At 38.6% G+C, this 20772-nt stretch overlaps 1 protein-coding gene across 5 annotated transcripts in view; it reads right to left on the reverse strand.

The window, feature by feature from the left end:
- The window catches only part of ehbp1 (EH domain binding protein 1), a 132988-nt gene that overhangs the window by 54892 nt on the left and 57324 nt on the right, over positions 1-20772 (reverse strand). For 4 of the 5 annotated variants that reach the window (XM_088610255.1, XM_088610256.1, XM_088610254.1 and 1 more), the window contains exons 8-11: positions 18797-18898; positions 17698-17820; positions 17139-17412; positions 14525-14717 (exon numbers count right to left, since the gene is read on the reverse strand). In XM_088610255.1, coding sequence (XP_088466381.1) covers positions 14525-14717; positions 17139-17412; positions 17698-17820; positions 18797-18898 — 692 coding nt within the window. The remainder of the gene's footprint in view (positions 1-14524; positions 14718-17138; positions 17413-17697; positions 17821-18796; positions 18899-20772) is intronic. The other variant, XM_088610257.1, reaches the window with a different exon arrangement.

Here is a 20772-nt window from a genome sequence, read left to right on the forward strand (position 1 = left end):
CTGAGATTTGCACAGGTGGAAGCATCATGTCAAATCTTCACAAGGCTCTAGGCCTTTTCCTATCCGACTGTCTCTGGAAACGGGTACGTCAGTCAAACCTTTTTTTTTTTACAGTTTTAATTGTTGCATAATTACAACCGCACAAACACAAATCTATTTTTGTGCTAGTCCTTAAAATACATCTATAAATGTCTTTGCAGAAATTCTTTGGACGTTTTACGGTAAGTCCTTCAGGTTTGTCAGAACTGTGAAGAAGACTTGTTAGGGTGTAGAGAAGGTCTATAAAAACAAATCCACACCTGAGGACAAGACTGTTTTTAATTTGTTTTTCATTAATCAGGGGAGATTTTCTAAACTGGAAACCAAGGATGTCTTACATCTGATTTGCATGCTTATGTAGTTTCACTCCAATTTTGTAATTCCATTAACAAAATTCAACAGAAGAGAAACAAAGTTCTATTAAAATACATATTCTAACATTTAAGACAAGCAAATATTTTGCATTTTCCTTCGTCTCTCACATTGATAGGTTTCTTTTTTTAACACTTAAGACAAAATGGTTTTATATGAGGACACTATCAAAGAAGAAAATGTAAACAGGGGCATACATAAAGCCAAATTCCTTATAACAGTCAGCACCTCAATAATATCCTCATTGTGGTGCACTGCTGGTAATTTCATCTTACTTTCAAATAATATCAAAGACTACTTTAATGAACACAAAACTCTCGGTTAAGCTTTTGAAGTCCAGTTAACCAAAGCCGACAAAAACTCTACGCTTTTTTCCCAAGGAGCAAAGATTTGTGTTCCATGGGGCACAAACATTTTAGAAACAATGATTACCTTATTGCTGCAGGACACAAAACCACCAAATTAGACAATGGTGATTACATCAAAATAAATAATCCTGACTAATAAATCCTGATTCCACTTGGTTCTGCACAGGCAGCTTCACCACCTCAGAAAGGGTTACTATTAGCTTTTGCGATCAAGAGACTAAATCAGTTGAGCATTTGTGAATATTTCCAACAGACTAACAACGCCCCCCATTGGCTAGACAAAGTAACTACAAAAAGAAAAAAGCTTTTGAGACTTTAAAAGCTGTTACAATTTATGATTTAAAGGCAATTTATACTTAATGAGTATATGCACATTTCTAAAAGATGACTATTCAGAAAGGGTAGGAGGAACATTACCTGCAGTACCTATGATTGAATGTTAATACACCACTTAACTTATGTAAATTGTGCCAAGTGAGCAGTATGACATGCAACACAACCAACTGGATGACAAGACAGACAATTGTTTGCTTACAACTGGGAGTTCTCTCTAACAATACTTATCAGCTTAGACTACAGCCATTGCAACTGACCAGACAGAATTCAAACTAAGCACTGAGACTAAGACTACTACCGAGTTGAAACCCAGCTCCAAGATAAACTATCCAGGGCAAACTCCGGAGAGAAAGGCCACTGTCTATTAGAATGGATAGACAGCTTGCAAAAAGGTCCAACTTACACACAGGCAATGCTTCCAAACATCTGGAATTTCCACTTCTAACTATCTTTTAGAAATAACTTTTCAATGACTTGGACTGCTATTGGGTGTAGTCATTTTAAATTTGAATGTATATATGCATTATTGATTATGCACTTATGATCTTTTCCTGCTGAGGAGCTGTTTTATTTATTGCCTGATTTGGAGTAAATAATGTGAACGGCTTCAGACAAAAATATTTTCAGTTTGGCAGGGGATGGGGGATACAGCTTGAAAGTGATTAAGGTGATTATTAAGTGATAAGTGGTGATTAAGGTGACCAGTTTTGGTTATAAAAATATACTGCTGCTCTGGACATATCCCTGGACTTAACAAGATGTCCTACCTGACAGACTAATAGTGATGTCTAAAACTTTTTAGTTTCGAACAGAGAAAACTACAAGTAGACCTGATATTCGAAACATTCAAAATCCTCAAAGGCACTGACAAAGTCAACCCACTGGCCTACAAAATCAACAGTGAAATACAAGCCAGTCCCATAAGTATAGAGTACAAGTGCATTTAAAACTGAGAACAGGAGGCACTTCTTCACTTCTTCAGTGTTGAGAAAGAGTAACAAGCTACATAGCCATGTTCTTGTCGATACAGTTTTCATCTTCCATGTAGTGTTTCAATGAACAAATGACTAAATAAGCTTACACCCGATCAGTTTTTTTTAACGTAATACGTATACAGAAAGCTAGAAATGAAGGTATACAGAAAGCTACAAATGAACTCAGCCCAGCATTACAATCCTGAACTGAAAAGTGTTTTAATAAGCTTACATAAACCATTTTCCTCACTGCCCGTTCTTGTGTTTCCTCAATGTGACATTGATCTGATGTAAGAAGGGGTACATGAATAATACTGGCTTGTCTAGATCTTGTCTAACACATCTTTTATCAAAGACAAAACTTCAGTACCCAACTACAGAACATAGAAAATGTCATGCACCCAAAGCAATTTTCTGTAAAGGGGTGGGGCAGCCTGTTTGAAGATTAAACTGTTGACTTTTATAAATTGCATATTAAATGGTAATTTGACCTTTCAGACATCAGGGGCAAAGGAACATTATGTAAAAATGACTGGAGTAATTAAGACATTAATTTACAGAATATTTCTAATTAACAGAATTTGAAAGAAAAAAAACAATTAATGAAATATTCCAGGGAAAACCATTAACTAATTTACAACTTTCAAGTTACCAGTTTCAGATGTTTGAGATGAAGGTCGATTTCGTGCGCAACACGTGACTGTTACTGTGTCAAAGCAGTGCTTATGGATCACTGGTTATGACCTTGATTTTACTATTAAATTGTGTAAAATTCATCCCTTCTGCTACATTCCCAAAATCCAACAACCCCGCCTCAACCTTACGATTCATTCCAATTCAGCCCACTCAACCCAGTCTAGCAGAATCTCACCCCAGAACGGAAGAAAAGAAATCAGACATATCTAGTAAAGCACAATGCTCTGTTCTTTTATGAGCATGCAGACACCTTAGTATTTTCCTTCAAAGCAATTTTGAAGTAGCTGTCGGGCTTTCATTAAATAGTTACCTGGGATTAACGTGCAGGTGCCATTAAAGCAATTAGAAGAACATCATTTAACTGCAATGTTCTTTAGGCAACCTTGAGTTGTCAGTGTGTGTTGTCTATATTGGCACTTGTGTGTGAAAAGCCACGGAGATTTAACCACTTGTCACTCAAGACCAACGCACATGAAGCACTGCTTCTACATGCAATATAGTATGTGTACTTTTTTAAAGACAAATGGAAATATGATGGAACTCCTTACAAATCAACCATTTTTCTTAGAACAAGCATTGTTTATTTTATTAATAGAAGGTAATACTAAAAAAAGCAGAAGGAGAAACATTTTAACCAGATTAAATGTGACTCGCATGTTTTGATACAACAAAACTGATGCCATAAACACTCAGAATATAAATGTTCCGTACAGTGTTGTGGGTTTAAACATGGCATTCCTGTTAAAACACATATTCATCCTTATCAAATGATTTGGCATCAAGCCGAATGTTTAAATGCCATTTTTCTCTGCTTCAAGGAAGGATTAGTATATCCTAGTCACAAACCCAAATTATTCCAAAAAATAAAAATCCTTTATTATTTCCAGTTAAACAAAATGCAATTATATGGAACATTTTAAAACAGGCAACAATGATTCAATCGTTCTTTAAGGAGATTCAGTGTCAATAAAACGCATTCTGGAAAAATGCTGTAATCTCTTAACAGTGCCTTCATCTAGGAATCCCAAGATTATTAAAGCATTTACACTGTTTATCCAGCACTCAGGGTTTCCTCATGAAAGACCAGTCCTGAGTCACTGTGTACTTTTGATTTACATCTTTCATTGATAACTCAATAATCCAGCATGCTTACAAGGGAAAAGCACTGAATAAAAACCATCACGCCTTACAGAGTCATGTAACTTCACTGATAGTTCTAGATCTGAACAGACACAGTAAAAGAACAATTTTTGTAAGGACAGTGACACAAACTAGAAAACAGGATTGTTGTCCTATAAACTTATGCATGAAAACAAAAGGTATTAACCACCAACCCCAGCTTCAAAATTGCAGTAACAAAATTATTCCTTATTAATAACAGCAGTTGGCTTCTATAGCTCAGTACTATACAGTACTGTGTGCTGACTCCTATGAAGAGATTTAAAAGTGTTTTTACTTCACAAGATGCATTTAAACTGCAGTACAACACTCTTAAAGGTTAGAGCCATATCGGTCTTCAACATCTTTCTGCCGCTCCTAAAATGGCGTTTCAGATGGTGTCTTCTCTTCTCTCTCCGGGTCTTGCAGGACTCAACCCCAAAACCACAAGAAGGACGATCTCAAAATGAAACCGGTTTTTACATTTAATTTGAGATTGAGGAGAAACTCGCTACCACCCTCCCCCACTGCACAGTTCATCTCTCCCTCCTCAAAAAAAAATCAACAAGTACTTTTTATGTCTTAAAAAATCAAGGAGATGCAGCGTTTGAGAATTCTGTAATGCCCTTACTGTAAAACTTGTAATCCCTTATTTGTGCTTGGGGCTAGACATCCTACTATAAAAAATATTACTTTGGAGAGCAGAGTTTACAAACTCAGAAACTCTAATGCATGCTAGTGCAGATTGAACATTTATATTTATCAGCTTTATGACTCAAGGCAAAAAATGACTTTGTTATACAAACTGCAACAATTTTTTTTCCATTGCAACAGCAAAAAGTTCTTTCTTTACCTTAGGGATAGGGCTGCGGCACTTATTTTGACATTCTGCACAATCTGGGGAGCTCAGGAAACGCAGTTGAACTGCAAAGAGTTGATTATATTTTTCTTCCCAGTCCAGGATTACTATACAGAATAAAACACTTCATCCACATTTAATTGTAAGTTTGTACTAATTTTGGATATTTTGCATGTCACAATTTTCAAATAATGTCTGAGTGTGGAGCTGCATCAGCATGTGCTGGCTGCAAAGGAATTAGCCTTTGCTTGTTCCATGGTGAAAAACAGAGAAGAAACAACGTTTTGGTTGTCCACAAGTGAAGAAGGCTCAACAGCCAAAACGTTTTTAGCTACCTGTTCAATTTCAGAATAATATCACAAAGCCACAAATAGAATATAATTCAGAAAAAAATACATACATCAATTAAAAACTTACATAGTCAATAACTACATAGTCCACTACAGTCATTATTTATACTCTCACATACAGCTGTGAAAATAGTGAAAAGGCTATAACTCTCCATGATTAGCCACTCATGTAATATGTATAAAAATTAGATGCTTTAAAGACGATGCAAGATAAAAAAAAGTACATGCCAAACAAATATTAATAAAAAAAAAACGGCAAATGGCTTTCTGACAGCAACATTCCTTTTTGGTTTCATACAAATTTACCACACCATCTGGGGAAGGTTAATTTTATAAACACAAGACACCATGGGCAGAGACTCGCTGCATTTGTAGTTTCACACTTGTAAATGATAACAGCATGACTAAATTAAATTTGGGTCTGTTCTACTATAAATGCCAATTCAGGGGCTTTGAATAAAAAAAACAAAACAAAACACATCACACTGTTCAGCTACCCAGTTTTAGCCCTCAATGCATAATAATATGCAAGTTATAGCTTTAGACTGTCATGAAAGACTGTGCAGTTACACTTGTATCCGAGCATTACTCACACTCACGCATCTACAAATTAGCTCTGCCGTACAGCAGGAAATTTTGACAATCTGAAGATGAGGGTTGTAAATGGAGCATCTGTCTTTTTCAATTGTATGTGTCATTCGCGTATGAAACGCCATTCATGCATGATCCGACCATGAAGTAAACATTATAATTCACAACCAAAACAAATACATATAAAATGAGAACACAGTCTTAAAAAACAAACCCGCAAGTCATTCAAAAGGCAAAATGGTCTAAAGAGAACAGACTCATAAATCTGCAATACATTAATCTCCTTTATGGCATCTTCGACAAACAAATTAGGGATGCAGTAATTCACAGATCTACCAGATAAATAGTCTATTTATCAATTAATCGGTGCCTCAGCCAAAAAAACTAATTAAGAAAGTCTTTCAGCAATATGTTACACAGGGAAATAAGCGCAATCAGTAACCCTAATGCTAATATACCATTGTCCAAGGAACGTCAGCTTGCATTTGATGGGATACTAAGATAATCAAAGCAATTAAAAACAAAATAATTGCAGAGTCACCCCTTTAGCAAAGGTCTTGATCAAAATAAGGATGCTCCATAAATGTACTTAGTGAGCACAGAGTAGTGATCGATGATCTCTGAAAGACATTCTTTGGTACATGTAGTTTAAAGCAACCAAAAATAGTTGCTTAAACAAGACGAGAGCAGCATAGCATTCTGGTAATCTTTCCAGAAAGTCACTTTGAAAATATCCAATTGCAAAAGTAAAAACACTTTGTTTTTTACAGACTCAGGTTTAAAGTAATAGGCAAAGGGGTTAATTTTAAATCAAATGCAAATTATATTCCTTTATGTTCAGAGGTGGAAGTGATACTGAAGTGTGTTCAGTAGCAAATGCCTTTAGAATCATGCCAGAGTAAAATGGAGGGCAAAAAATATTCAGTGTTCCTAAGAGGATACAGGGATTAAAACATGTATCAACAAGTGTGCAGGACTGTCATTGCACCTCTATAAACAAATTTGGGCAAGTAAAACTAATTTTAGGAGGCCTTCAGTCAGGTTTGAACACTTCTTAGACATCAGCATGTCAGAATTTCATCATTTTTTCCAAAACGTTTCAACCGCTGTCAATATAGGGAAATAAAAGACATACTTTAAATAGCTGATGAGCAGCAACTGTATCTTGTTTCAAGACCTTCATCAACAGATACATTGGAAACGTGTAAATCAAAACTAATGAAAAGACGGTAAATGAAAAACCAGAGAACAGCAACCCAGCATTTTTATCCTTTTATTAAAATACAGTCTTAATTTCATCGACAAATAATGAAAAAAATGCACATTGTATGGTTTACATGACAAACTGCACAGTGCTGCTCACTCATATTTCTGAAGAATAATACGGACGCAGTACTTTACTGAAACTCTCTTATGAAAACACTGAAAGTGAAATACTGGTGCCAGACAGCTCTTTGACAAGACACAATTAAAGCCTTATCACTGCTCTTCCACCCCCCCACATTTGCACGGCACAAATTAAACAGTACATATCTTTGAAACAAATTCACAGAGCATTCTGAAAGGCTTTTTTTCCCCTGTGGCAGGAACTTGCATTAATTTAATTAGAATTTGATAGTGACCACTTCAGTAAAGAGTGGACCAAAGGAGGAGCTCATTTTCTTGCCATCTCCGCAACAAGAGCAATATTTATTGTTTCTAAGGCCTTACAGGAGCTGGCCTTGACTGGGTTTAAGCCCACACACCTGTGTGTCAGGGCAGGATAAGCCTAGATTAAGCTTATGTTACCGTCTCTCTCTGCCATGTCATTCAAAACCTCTATAGGCAACCATGGCAGGACAAAGCACCTTTTGGGCCACCCTAATAAACGCCATTAGGTTTGAGACATCAAACATGGAAGATTAAAAGATTTTCAAAATTTGTCGTTGGGCAACTTCCTAACTCAAACAAGTATTCTTCTGGAGATTACACTAATATTTGTTTTCATTTTTTTGGTGCAAAACCAGTAGTATTGTAATCCCCAGATGATAAAAGTAAGGAGTTATGAAAGCGAGATTATAAACCACTTTGTAAACCCATTAGCTTTTGTACTGTACTGTGTGGATACTGAATAGCTCTCCAACTTCTTAACTGGTGAACGGCATAAAAAAAAAAAAGGACCATGGCATTTCTGTTTCCAGCCCACAGTAAATGCGGTCACCTTGTTCCCCTGTGGAAAGACTGTCTCAGGATCACAGAAGCTTTCCATTGGCTTCATGCACTAACATTTCTCAATAGGACATGATGTCAAGGGATTTTTTTAAAGTAGAGTTTAAAGACATCAGCTCTACACTACAAGAGGACATGACAGAAAGGTTATTTAAACTTTAAGAAAAATAAAAAGTGTTTGTGAAGTTTTGAAGTAATCTGATCTGGTGCACACAGTGTATGACTAAAGGATTATGGACAACGGTTCAAGCCTAAAACTGGGCTCAAATCAAGCCTCAGCAAATTCTCAGAAGAACTGGCCAACCAACCAGAAGGCAGGCCACGATCCTGTCCAAAACCTGGATCGGTAGAGAAATGCAAAGTTTTAAGTAGGAAAATAACCTTGTTAGTACTGTTAATTCCAAAATGCCAACAGCAGCTGCCCAGTTTTTCATCTTTCATGGACTGTGCATTTAATGCTCTGCTTTTTTTTGAGGAATTAGAAATTAGCACTTGGAGAAATTAGCAAATTAAAGGTTATCTTCATGTGTAGTGTTCTTTTTATAGCAAGAATAATAAACTATTTTCTACAGCATCATTAAAAGCAACGATTCATGTATTTTGAGGTTGCATAAGCTCTTTAGATTTACCACAGAAGGGCAAATCTGTTCGACATGAAAGCTGGTGGATGTTGGGAGACAGTTTAGAACAAAAACGACTTTTCAAGTTTCGTCCACGGGTGTCTGAGGCATCACTCCAAGGTCATTACTTATTCAGAGCACACAGCTCATGAAAGTATCCAAACTGATTCAACTGTTAACTTAAGCCCCTATTGTGCCATGCAAACACACACCTGTCTTGCGGCATGCTACTTCTACACACAAATACATTTATTTTCATCCACAATTCCAAACAGCCACTGAAATGTCAGATTTTGACATTCCACTGGCACAGGAAGTATCACATCCAGTTTTGTATCATCTGGTAAAAGGTTAAACTATTTCTCTCTGCCTTTGTTTCGCCCCTAGTTTGAAACAAACTTCATTTTTTTTTCCAAGCTGAAAGATTTAAAGGTTAAAAGCTCAAAACTGTCAATATAGTTCTGACCATCTTCCATATCGCTGACAGTGAGAAATCCACCATTAGGCATAGATGGATTCTTGGGATTTTCCTTGGTGAACCAAGGTACATTCTGCAGAAATATCCAGTATCACTCAGTATCACTCAAAAAAAGGCAAGTTGAACAAAAAAAGGCTTGAAGTTGAGTCGTGCTTTACCTTCAGGATTATTCTCCTAACATTACACAGATTATAAGGCTGCAAGTCACATTAGCTTCTTTATGGGTTTCTACCATTATTGCAAATTCAAGGCCTGTCCTTTTCTCAGGCCTTCAGCAAGTGTTGTTCTTATTCTCTCGCAACACCAGGCCAGCCTTATGTAGTACTTTAATGACAACTTCCTACAGACCTAAAAGTGGCACTTTGTAAAGGAAAGGCACTGAAAAGGTTGATATACCCAGCTCTTGCTCAAAACACCAGGGTAGAACCGCAATACTGAATGACTATCGAAGGTGAGCTGTTTTAAAAGAGCATTCTCATTCTCAGGAGTCTTCTCCCCACCCAGCCCTTTAATCAGCTTCCTGACACCGAGAATGAGAGAATGAGAATCCTTCCCAGAAACCGTCCGCAACTTAATTAAGAGTCATGGAAGCCTTTGCGAACTCAATTAAATAATGTTAATTTAAGTTATTTAATTTATACTCTTTACCTCAGCAAACAAGTTAAGATTTAAGGTACATCATTTGTTCATCATTTATCCTTTTGCATTCTCAGATGATTTTGACTGTTTTTTTTAAAGATATCTGGATTCTAGAAGTGTTCATATATATTGTTTCCATTTTAGGGCTGTTTTACATGTCATTGTGATCAATTTAAGTGCAGGAGTGCTAATGTTTCACAAACAAGCATTTAACACTGTTTTTAGTTTAATCTTCAGACAGCTGTCAATACACGTCACCACAAGATGTTCTAAAAACAGCACAGCCATTCTCCATGTGGAAATAGTGAGTATAACACAATTTGAACCTGCTAATGAACAAGAAACTATAGAGATGCAACAGAGTAGAGCTAAGTGCATCTAAGAGCAAAGCATTTTATGACAATATGTGTACGGAAGATCAATAAAAATTTCTTACTGAATCAGAACAGCCTATTTTCAGCTTCCCGGGGCCTTCCGATATTCACTGAATTTAATCCTTAAAACTTGAGCCAAAAGTTCAAGCAAACTCACAGGCCACACATCATTACAGCTGCCCTTTATTTCAAACCACGAAACAACTCTTGCAAGGCCATTTAAACCATGTGGAAAAAAAGGTTTGCAGTCATGCAAATGTAAAATATCCTGATTTGAAAAATTTCACAAAAAAGCACGAAGCCTTGAGCAAAACTATATACGCCAGTTTCCATGAAAACGTGACAGTGGTACAGTTTGTTGAGTCTCGTTTCCAGTCTGAAAGGATTGAAACACTTCAGAAATTTGCCAAAATAAACAGGTTTAATGGTTTAATGTGAAGAGGTCTGTGACATAAACACTGTTAAGGGATTAGGGTGAATCATCCACTTAATACAGAAAATTGTTTTTTCATGAGGACTGAGTCCTTAAACTCAGCAGTGAAATATATGACAAGACCAAAACTGATTTTAGCGATACCCTCCCGGAAGACGACAGTCTTAAGGTATTGGTGTTTAAGGTACATCCATGGAGTAATAAGAAAAAGCTGATTTGTGCATATTGAACATTCAACTCAAGCAGCATAACTGCTCAAAATTGTAATAAATGTATAACGTTAATAGCAAAATTATTTTGAAGCAGATGCACAGAAATTTATATTGAAAAAACATGATAAAGATAATGGAAATGATCAACACATCATAAAATCCATTACGCTGATTAACATTTGTCATCAACAGGGGGTTCACTGTGAAGGTCGCAGGCCAGTAGAGTGGTTACTGTTGAAAGCAACACAAGCTGTACATCTGTTATACTCTGCACCATGATGGGCTTTGTTCCTTCCTCTCACAGAAACCGGACAAGAACCTGTACGTTTTCACTGGTCTCTGAGCTCTAAATGCCTCACATCATCGGAGCTCATTGCTCAGACATTCAACAGAGCTCAGGTCTGATGACCCTCCAGGACGCCCTGCTCACATTCCTCGAGAGAGGCGTCGTGCCACAAACAGAATAAGAGTATGCATTGTCCTGCTGGAGTGGTCTCATGCCAGGATGAGCCCAGAGGATGTACATCAGGACTCTTATCATTGTACTTTCACTTTCCCATTGACTGGCCTGTTGTACACGACAATAAACACACTTATCTGCACCACGCTTGCACTCCACATATCCATAATGGTGATCTAAACACCACATTTAATTACATTACTAAAAAAAACTGGTTACAGCCGGCCACACACTGATGAAGGCAAAGCTCTCTTGAACAGCACAGCATATTGGTTCTTTTATATATTTTACTTTTTTCTGATTTTCACCAGACCTGACATTTAACAGGTTAAATCACCTATGCCAATCACCTCTGGTCTCGCTCTTAGGGTTGTCCAATTGCTTGTCCCACTAATGAGGAGGCTTATCTCTTACACAACATCCAAAGTCACTTACCTGTATCACGGTCAGTCATGAACGATCTATTAACCCAAATGATACCAAAAACATTCAATCATATCCCAAATCCACTTACTTTACGTTTCTAAAAACATACATGTACAAATAGAGTAATACAAGTCTCCAAACACTCAGTTTGTCTATACACAGAAGTTTGATTGGGGAGCTACATCATTGTGCAAACTCCAAACGAACAAGTACAAGTTCGAAACGTTAAAAAAGAAAGAAGCAAAAAACATTTTTTAACAAGAAAAGTTTTTTCTGTTCGTTGAGATTCATGTTTTTATGCAATCCCTGCTTATCCTGCATCGTGCGTTTCCCTCTATAAAAATGTAGAGAAAGTTATTAACGCAATTATATAAAGGAATCATTTCCGGACTTACGTGCACTTCATGTTGCATCTCCAGTGAGTGTGGAAAGAGCCACACAACCACATGCTTTGTGGAACTCCTGCTCCATGAAGAGAAAAGGCAGGAGCTCTACACTCAGACTGCCCATTACTATGGCAAATGTCTGACAACAAAACACCACTTCGATGGGTCACGTCAACATTTTTATGTTATGTGAATCAAACCGGGGTTTTTCAGCTGTATGGGGAAGTCGGGACGCACTGTGACACGCAGTGGTGAATCCTGACTTTTAAACACCCTAAAACACGAAATCTGCCCAATTATCTTCAGCTGTTCAACCTACATTAATAAATCTGGGCCCATGTTAGAACTGTTGTCCACTTTGTACACAATGAGGCATCACTGATAAAATATGCAACCCAGTTTTGCAAATGAGTAGCGTGCCTGTCGTTTGGCCTGCATGTCAAATTCTGTACTTTCTTAATATGGAGCAGCTCATTTAAAAAAATATCTCCTCATTAACTACTAATTGAAATCTACAATGCGACTGAACTGAAGCTGAAAGTGTAACATGCACTACGTGTGACAACACCGACTCACAGAACCACTTCTGAGAGCATTCTTAAGCCCAGTTTGATCGCTACATCAGTCAAGACCTCTCTGAAAATTCACCACAGTAAAAGTTACCCCTCCCCCAACATTAATACCACAAACATGCAGACGTTTAGGAAGTCACAGGGCTTTGTTCAAATTCTTGGCCACAAGCCCAAATACACATACAGAAGGCTTGTTAATATTCTTAACAGAAAATACCAGCTCTGTTGTCCTTCTATAAGAAAATGTAGTACAAACTAAAATGCTATTTATAAGAATAAAAATGTAAGAGTGTTTCATAAAAATAACCGATTAATCTCATTGAAGACATTGATATTGAAAGAAGTTCTTATATTTAAAGTACACAAAATATATGATAATATTTGATAATATAGACGGGTATATTTCTTGCCTTTTATTGATTTAAATGTTTGTTTTAATTTAATATATCCTTGTACAGCTCATTACATAGTGCTTTAAAAACACAATTTGACTGACTGATGGACTGATACCATCACCATTACCCCAGGCACAGAGTTAAGTATTTTGAAGTAAACAAGCAGCTAAAGTTGCTTGTAACTAGACACTATCACACTGGGCATCTAAGAAGACCAGCAGCAGTAATTACTGGTAAACAGCAAACACTACCAAAATGTACAGATTCAAAGGAAAATAACAGAAATAAGGGAGTAACAGCACACACGCAGCTTCCAGAACAAAAACCCAGCTCAAATTTGGAATGTTAAACTAATTCATGAAAACTTTTAGGACCCAAAACTTTGACAAAATTATGACTGACCTTGTGCTTTTACAACATGTAATGAGGAAAAGGAAAAGCTCCAGTAAAATAAATTAAAATCAGTTTTCTTCTCTGCTTGAATGAAATGGATGAAGTAAAGGGAAAACAAGACCAGTGAATTACCTGTGGAGAGCCCTGCATGCTCTGTGTACTTTCTTATTTTACATCTTTTATGCCTTTTGCACCCCTCACTTTTCAAGGATGTACTTTAAAGAATGTTTTTAAAAAAAAACACGCTTGTTTCGATTTTCTCTGTCAACACAGACGCCTTATAAACATCGCCTTTAGGCAGAAGTGTATCAACAATCCTCCCACGTTCAAAGTCGGCTACATCTGTAGCTCTTTTCCATTGTTGAAAATGCCTCCCTTAATCCTTTTTGACTTTATTCATGCAAAGGTCATCTCAAATTCTACAAATGGAGAAGCGAAGGCAGCAGCCAGTCTCAAACATGGCTGAAGAACGCTGTGGTAATCCTCAAAAACGGAGTGTCTGCGCTATCTCATAGATGCTCAATGTATGTGAAAAGGCTTTCAACCAATATGACAGCTATTCTGTATGTATTTACAGGGAAATCTCTACAGTTTATACAGGAAAACGACAAAACATGACTTTCTCAGTTGGCTTAAATTAGCGATTTTTTTTTATGCCGCTTTCCAAAACACACACCACCAAGCATGATTTCAGTCATAGGTTTCTCCTCCTGGCAACCGATTACACGCCAGTGAATCATGATAATTAAATGTATTTAGAACTTGGAGGGCATCTCATCTGCGGTCACACACAAGTGCAGCTGGGTGATAAACCCCTTAAAATAATTAAATACGAGGTAAATTATTTTTTTTTTAAAAGAGAGAAAGAAAAAAAATACAGCCAAGAGGAAAAGCCTCTCTCCTCATTACCTCACTGCGCCTAAGCTCACTACACTACTGAAAGAGAGCTACGACTCTGCCTACACTAAGCCTGGAGATCTCTCTCATTCCATGTGCGCGAATCAGTCATTTAACAAAATACATTTTAGTTGCAAGCGCAATGCTGTCCCTAAAACCATCAATATATAGGTAAGCCTTTCCCCCAAAAAATAAAAAAAAAACTTTTTTTACACTGATTTAAATATGCTTGTGTCTTGTATTGTACTGTCAGTGTACGGTCATTGACATCGGTGCCGAGCGCCTCACCTTTGGGGAAGGCCGTGGCGCCTCCTTCGCTGCAGGAGCAGGGAAAGCGGCTGTCCTCCCGGCGACCGTCTCTGCCGTGCTGGCAGGAGGCGAGGGCGCTCTCCTCTTCTTGGCCCTCTCGGGTTCACCGTCGGCTGGGGGGCGCAGCAGGCCGCTCGGCGACAGTGCCTTGGGCTCGTAGAAGGGATTGGACCTGTGGGATCGAAGCGGCTGTGCTGTTCATTTCCACCCTTCCACCCTGCGTGCCAGGGCTGAGAGATGGTCAAGCCAAGGACCCTGACAGACGCCAATAACAGTGCAAAACGAAAAAAAAACCCATCTCAAATAACAACAAAACAATCCACCTGTAATTCCCAGTAAGGGGAATAATGAAGCATTGAGCCTTGAGTCAGATGGACTATAGCAGCTAAATCTTTTTAGCATGAAGCAGATACAATTAAGTACTTGATTCAGGTTGATTATTAATTTAAAATCCTGAAAGGCACTGTCCAATTCAATTCGGGGGACAGCATCATACTAAGGTACAGGGGTACAAGTGGAAAGTTAGTTTAGGGCCATTCAAGACCTAAAAGAGGTAAGGTCTCTTTACAACAGAGGATTGTGGGATTGGCGAACCAACTCCCAAGTGACTGAAACACCGCCAGTCTCAAAGCATATGCAGCTAATGTTTCACTCAAATGAACTTATGGTTGCAATTATGTTACTGAAGAAAAGAAAAACAATGTTGTGTGGTTCAAAATAATTGAAGACGTCAATAATTGTAGAACTGAAGAGAAAGTTGACATGCCTACAACGAGCTACTTTCCAAAGAGCAATAACAATAGTTGTAGAAGTGATTGTTTTAAGTTTTTATATCACTGGCATTCAGTATTTCCTCTTTTCAATGTTTACTTTTTAACGCGCAACATGGTTTTAACCTTTCTTTTTTACAATTATGTTTCCCAGTTGAACACACTAGAATTCTGCTTAATATGTAGCTAGGTGAGCTGCTTCTCACAGATGCAGTGATAAGGTCATCAATCCCTCACCTACAATCTACAGGTGATGCTGATCACCAATCCCAAAGCCCATATAACGTGCTTTACAGTGCTACAGTTTACCAACTGATCTACATATACACCCATTCCTTAGTTTACAAATGTAATTCATTTCTCAAAAACTGTTCACCACCAGAAAGAGAAGTTTCACACAAGGAAAATTAAATTCCCATTATTTGACATGTAAATACCGATGACTTGCCTCCTACAGAAAACACCCCTGTATTACTTATTGTTATCTTCAGAGTAGTGAATCGTCAAAATAAGGGCACTACTGTATTGCATGTTTAGGATAATTAGCCAATGTAGTACAACAGTTAACAAGACAAAATGTATTAAAATTGTGAACTGTTGAACATATGACAGCACAACAAAGTTCAATGCAAACATCTTTCAACTGCATGGCTTTTTCAATCCTTGAACAGAGGTTTACATAGTGGGGAAAAAAACATACAATACTGACAGGTTAATCAATACATTTTGCTTAACTAGCATCTAGTCAAGACAGAATGACCACCAAATTGCATTTTAATCAGCCATAGCAAATTAGTTTGACACCCCTGTGCTGACATGACATGACATGTTTCTAGTGCCACCGGGTGGCTGCATATTGTAAATGCAGCAAGACCCAAAGGGACCACACCTAAACAACAACTAGCTGCCATAAGCAAAACCTTGACCCTGTCACTGAATCTACAAGAGTAACGTCAGGAATGGAAACTCAAAACTCAGTCACAAAAAAAAAATTGCGTTCAATTTGTTTTGCCATCAACAGATAAGAAATTACAAAGTTCCAGAATGACTATATTGCAATTGATCCATATAATGGCTGGCTGAGTAACTACGGGCCAGGTGCTTAGGGTCAGCTGTCATTGACCCCATCTCTCCTGCCGTACCAAGACACTTGACAAGGAAACAAACAGGCAGATCGTATCAATGCACAGCTTGTCTCGGTGGTCAGGCCCACCTCCTTGGCGGATCTGTCACTCAGTGTCTTTGACAAAAGGGAAAGAAAGCAAGAAAGCACATCTAGGTACCCGGGTGAAAGATAAGGTTAAAGGTACATAGACCTAACCTGCCAGAAGGAATAAGGACCACAGAGGCCTGTTCAGTGCGTTGCCTGAGAAACACATTAAACAAAACTAAAGTAACTGAAAGAGTAGTCAAAATAAAAGTTTAAAGAGAACATCCTTCACGCACAACGTGCAAAAGAAAACAGAAACACTGACAATTTAGGGCTGCCAGCAGAATGCTTCACAAGTCATTTCCAACTTCATGGCAGGTTTGATAAACTATACATAAAGACTGTAAGAGCGCAGAGACAGAGGGAAAGGGGCGAATGGGCAGATTAAGTTAAACAACACTGTGAACAAGTGCCTCTGTGTTCTCATGGCCTGTCGGGCCACCCCTCTGTGAGGTGACCTCTTGCAGATCTGTGTGAAGTAATGAATGTGCTATGGACCAGGCCACGACAGCCTGCTGTCAACACACCCATTGGACCGCAAGACAGCACATATATTGAAACAAGAGACAAGAGAGGAAAAGATTCACATACTTTTTTTAAATTTTAAACTTACTCATCCAGTTCCTCGTCCTCATTTTTAGAAGTATCTGCATACAGGTATTTGCTCATATCCACCGGGCGTACATTCTTCCTCTTGGAGAACTTAGGAGGAGACGGTTCCATCTTTGTGTCCCTGACTGGTTCTGGTTCTGGCTCCGGTTCCGGCTCGTCAAACGGATTGCTGTACTGCAGAGTTTCAGCCCCCACCTCATCAAAGGGGTTTGAGGAGTCAGGACTGGAGAACAGCTCTTCTTTCTTTTGTTGAGTAACTGTAATTTTGGGTGGCTCTGTAGAGAACAAATCACAAATTGCAAGAAAAAGAACTTCACAGCAAAGTGATTTGCATTTCAAGACTTTTAAAGCCTAGCAAAATATTAAAAACAATCAAAATACAAGGTAAAAGGTATACAGTAGTTTGTGGTCAGAGCAATAAATTATGAGAAGAACAGGGGTAATTTTAATTGCAATCTCTGATCACAACACTTACACCATGTATCCAAATTGGTAAACAGTGAACTCAGATGAAGGCGTTTGCGCTTTAGGAAAATTAAATCATGAAATCATTCCATTACCTTCGTCATCAGGTTCCTCAAATGGATTTAACTCGGTGTCGTCTGAATCGCCAAATGGGTTTGCGCTCATGTTAGAAACGTCTTGATCATCGTGTTCCAGGAAGTTAAGTTTACTGATGAGCTCTGCGAGAAGCCCAGTTAAAAAAAACAACAAAAAAAGTTAATAATGCTGGCAACGTGATGGGGATCTGCCTGAAAGCATGGCTCCTTCACAACGCAATGGACAAGAAAGAATGAAATCTGCACTTTGGAGTGAACCACTAATAGGAAATCTTTTTCCTTCGACAATATTCCTGTACGATTTCCTTCACTGACATTTTAGCTCCTGATTCTGTTACACTGTAGAGGCGGACAGAAGTACAGATTCCAATACCACTGCCTTGTACAGCACAGTGTTACATGCTTGTTTATGCTCCCTTGCTGAGTGTCAGAAAACACACTGGATTAATGATAAGGCGTCATTTGAACGGATAAGGACAGTCACATTCTTTCTGACACAAGGCTTCAAATGTGTCCATATTTGGACATCAGAGCTTCAAAATGGTACACTGTTTGCAAACAGCCTGAACACACAGTGCTTGTGCTATTTATTTTTATTAATAAGAAAGGTACACCATTTTTGATTTTTATGAACACAAACCGTCAACTCTGGCTCTTACATACGGGGAAAAAACCCCATCTCCAGTTTTACCTTTAAGCTTAATATTCTGGAAAGCCTTGATGTATCTAGCTCATCCTTCTGTTAAAATTGATCATAATGTTAATAACCGTAATGTCCAGTTACCATCCAATTAAACAGAATGTTTAATAACACTCTTAAACAATAAGAAAAACTTCAGAAAGTTTTCTAAAGGTTGAAAAAGATGTATTCATGGCCAGGATGGCCTTTTTTTCCATGTATTTCCACTTCCCTTGTATTTTGTGAGGAGGCAGCGTTTGTTCTTTTTGGTTCACGTCAAATTGCAGAAAGCCAAACAGAGGGAGACAGAAAACCAACGAAGATTATCTGACAACAAATGGACAAATCGAGTCAGGCACCACAACCACAACACTACAGGAATGGCAGAAGACAGAAGAAGGAAGATGAAAGCTATTAGACCTTCAGAAGAACTGGCTGACTTAGCAGGTTTATTTGCTTGCTTTACGTAGTCATCTGGGTCTTCATCTAAGCTGCTGAGGGCATTCAACTGGTTTACTATTTCTGTAAACAGAAGCCAGTCAGGAAAACATTAAGCAAACTGGACACAGAAAGAAAGGCTACAGAGGCAGATAGCGAAGAAAAATAAATGTCTGGTCATGCCTGCATTTGAGATGTTTTTCTTCTTTTTGCAGTTTGCAATTTGTACAGCAGAATGTCATTAGCTGTGTATGATGTGTATGATGCCTCTCAAGCTCTGTCAAGCTGCCATGAGCACAGGACAATCACAACCACACCCCAAGGTGAAATCTATTCTTCCCACACAAATGTACTAGGACAAAAAAAAAAGAAGAAAAGAGCCCAACTGGCTACACCAGCCATGGGCAATGAAAAGAAATGGATAGTTCTGGCCATTTGCTTAAATTTACATGACCCATCCATTCTGCATTCATCATTGGCAAGCGGTCCTCTATGCTGATTAGGTTGCCTGGAATATGCATGAAGCCCTGTATCGAGATTGCATGCATTACTCTAAGAAAACTGGGTAGGCCAAGCAAATTCCCAACATAAATTAGCCTCTTGGTGTTGAGGAGATGCAAACATAAAAGCGCAACTTGGATCAGAAGAGCAAAAGGGAGAAGGAAAAAGAAACAGGTGAAAGAAAGCAGAAAGCCAGCTATGTCACACTGAAACAAAACATAAATAAAGCCAAGACATAAATAAACTCAACATAACGGCAAATCAAGCACTAAAAAAAAAAATTCAAACAATCCAGCTTATACACTCTCCAAGATCCAGTTTCCCTGTAATGCAGGAATGACGTTAGGATGTTCTGTGCATGTGAACAGACTGCGTTATCAGCACATAAATGGCTGCTTGCATCAGTGAAATATTTTCAATGCCTTTCTTGCCAGAGAGCATAATACAGAAACTAAGCAAAAATATAAACGTAGGTAATACACCATTTTAAATTAAGGCCTAGTTACATTAATGAGAAGATAACAGGTGCTACTTGTTTGTGTTCATTCATTAAAAAAAAAAAACAGGCTTTTGGAATAATATATCATGAGGCTCTAACAGGTGATAGGCTGCTTAATCTTGTGCTTGCAAATGCAGTGTAAGACAGCCAGAGGGCTATGTGGCTGCATTTTCCTGAGTGCTCGGTACAGCTGCCATGGAGTGCTTGGGCCTGCTGGGCACTGGTCCTCAGCGGTTAGCACTGTGCGCTGTGAAGGAAACGAGAGCCAGGGATCGTTTCCGCTCCACAGGTGACCTTTGGCAAGCTCCTTCACCTGCCTGTGCCTAGTTCTCAAACCACTGGAAAAAAAGGATTACAAGCAGGGCTCCACCAGCCAGCTAGTGTGCCATCTCAGCTGGGGTGCTTCTGGGGAAAGGTTTTGGGGAAAAGGATAAAAAATAAATAAAAACAACTCAACAAAAACTCCTCTTTTCTGGGAAACAATAGCCCTCAAAGGCATACGCACAGAATTGTGACAACACTTTGCCCCGTGAATAAAAACAATATCCTCTGAGATAAACGTTGTGCTCCTGTATTTATACATCACAGGGTCAGCTCATGTCTGGTGGCCTGAAAGGGTTTGGAACGCAACTCTTTCCATCATGGACTTTCCAAACCACAACTACCTCGGCGACCCTGAGGACAAACACTTCAGGGAGAGGTGACTCCAGGATCTCTCGCCCCTGACCGACTGTCGGGCCAGAAGGTGGGATCTCAGCAGCTGCAGCTTTGGCAAGGGTCTAGCAAGACTGCCCCCAACCTCAAGCCCTCTGGGACCTTGAGCTCTGTCAAACTGCTCATCTTTAGCCTATTAAGGCTGAAAGCCCACTGCAAAAAAAAAGGGAAGCCAATTAAACACCTACAGAAGGGCGTCCTTTTTCGGAATGGACATCTGGCCTTCAGAGGTTAAAGTCAAGTC

This window comes from Lepisosteus platostomus, chromosome 17 (assembly GCF_059453375.1).
Source record: "Lepisosteus platostomus isolate fLepPlt1 chromosome 17, fLepPlt1.hap1, whole genome shotgun sequence".
NCBI classification, from domain to species: Eukaryota; Metazoa; Chordata; class Actinopteri; order Semionotiformes; family Lepisosteidae; genus Lepisosteus; species Lepisosteus platostomus.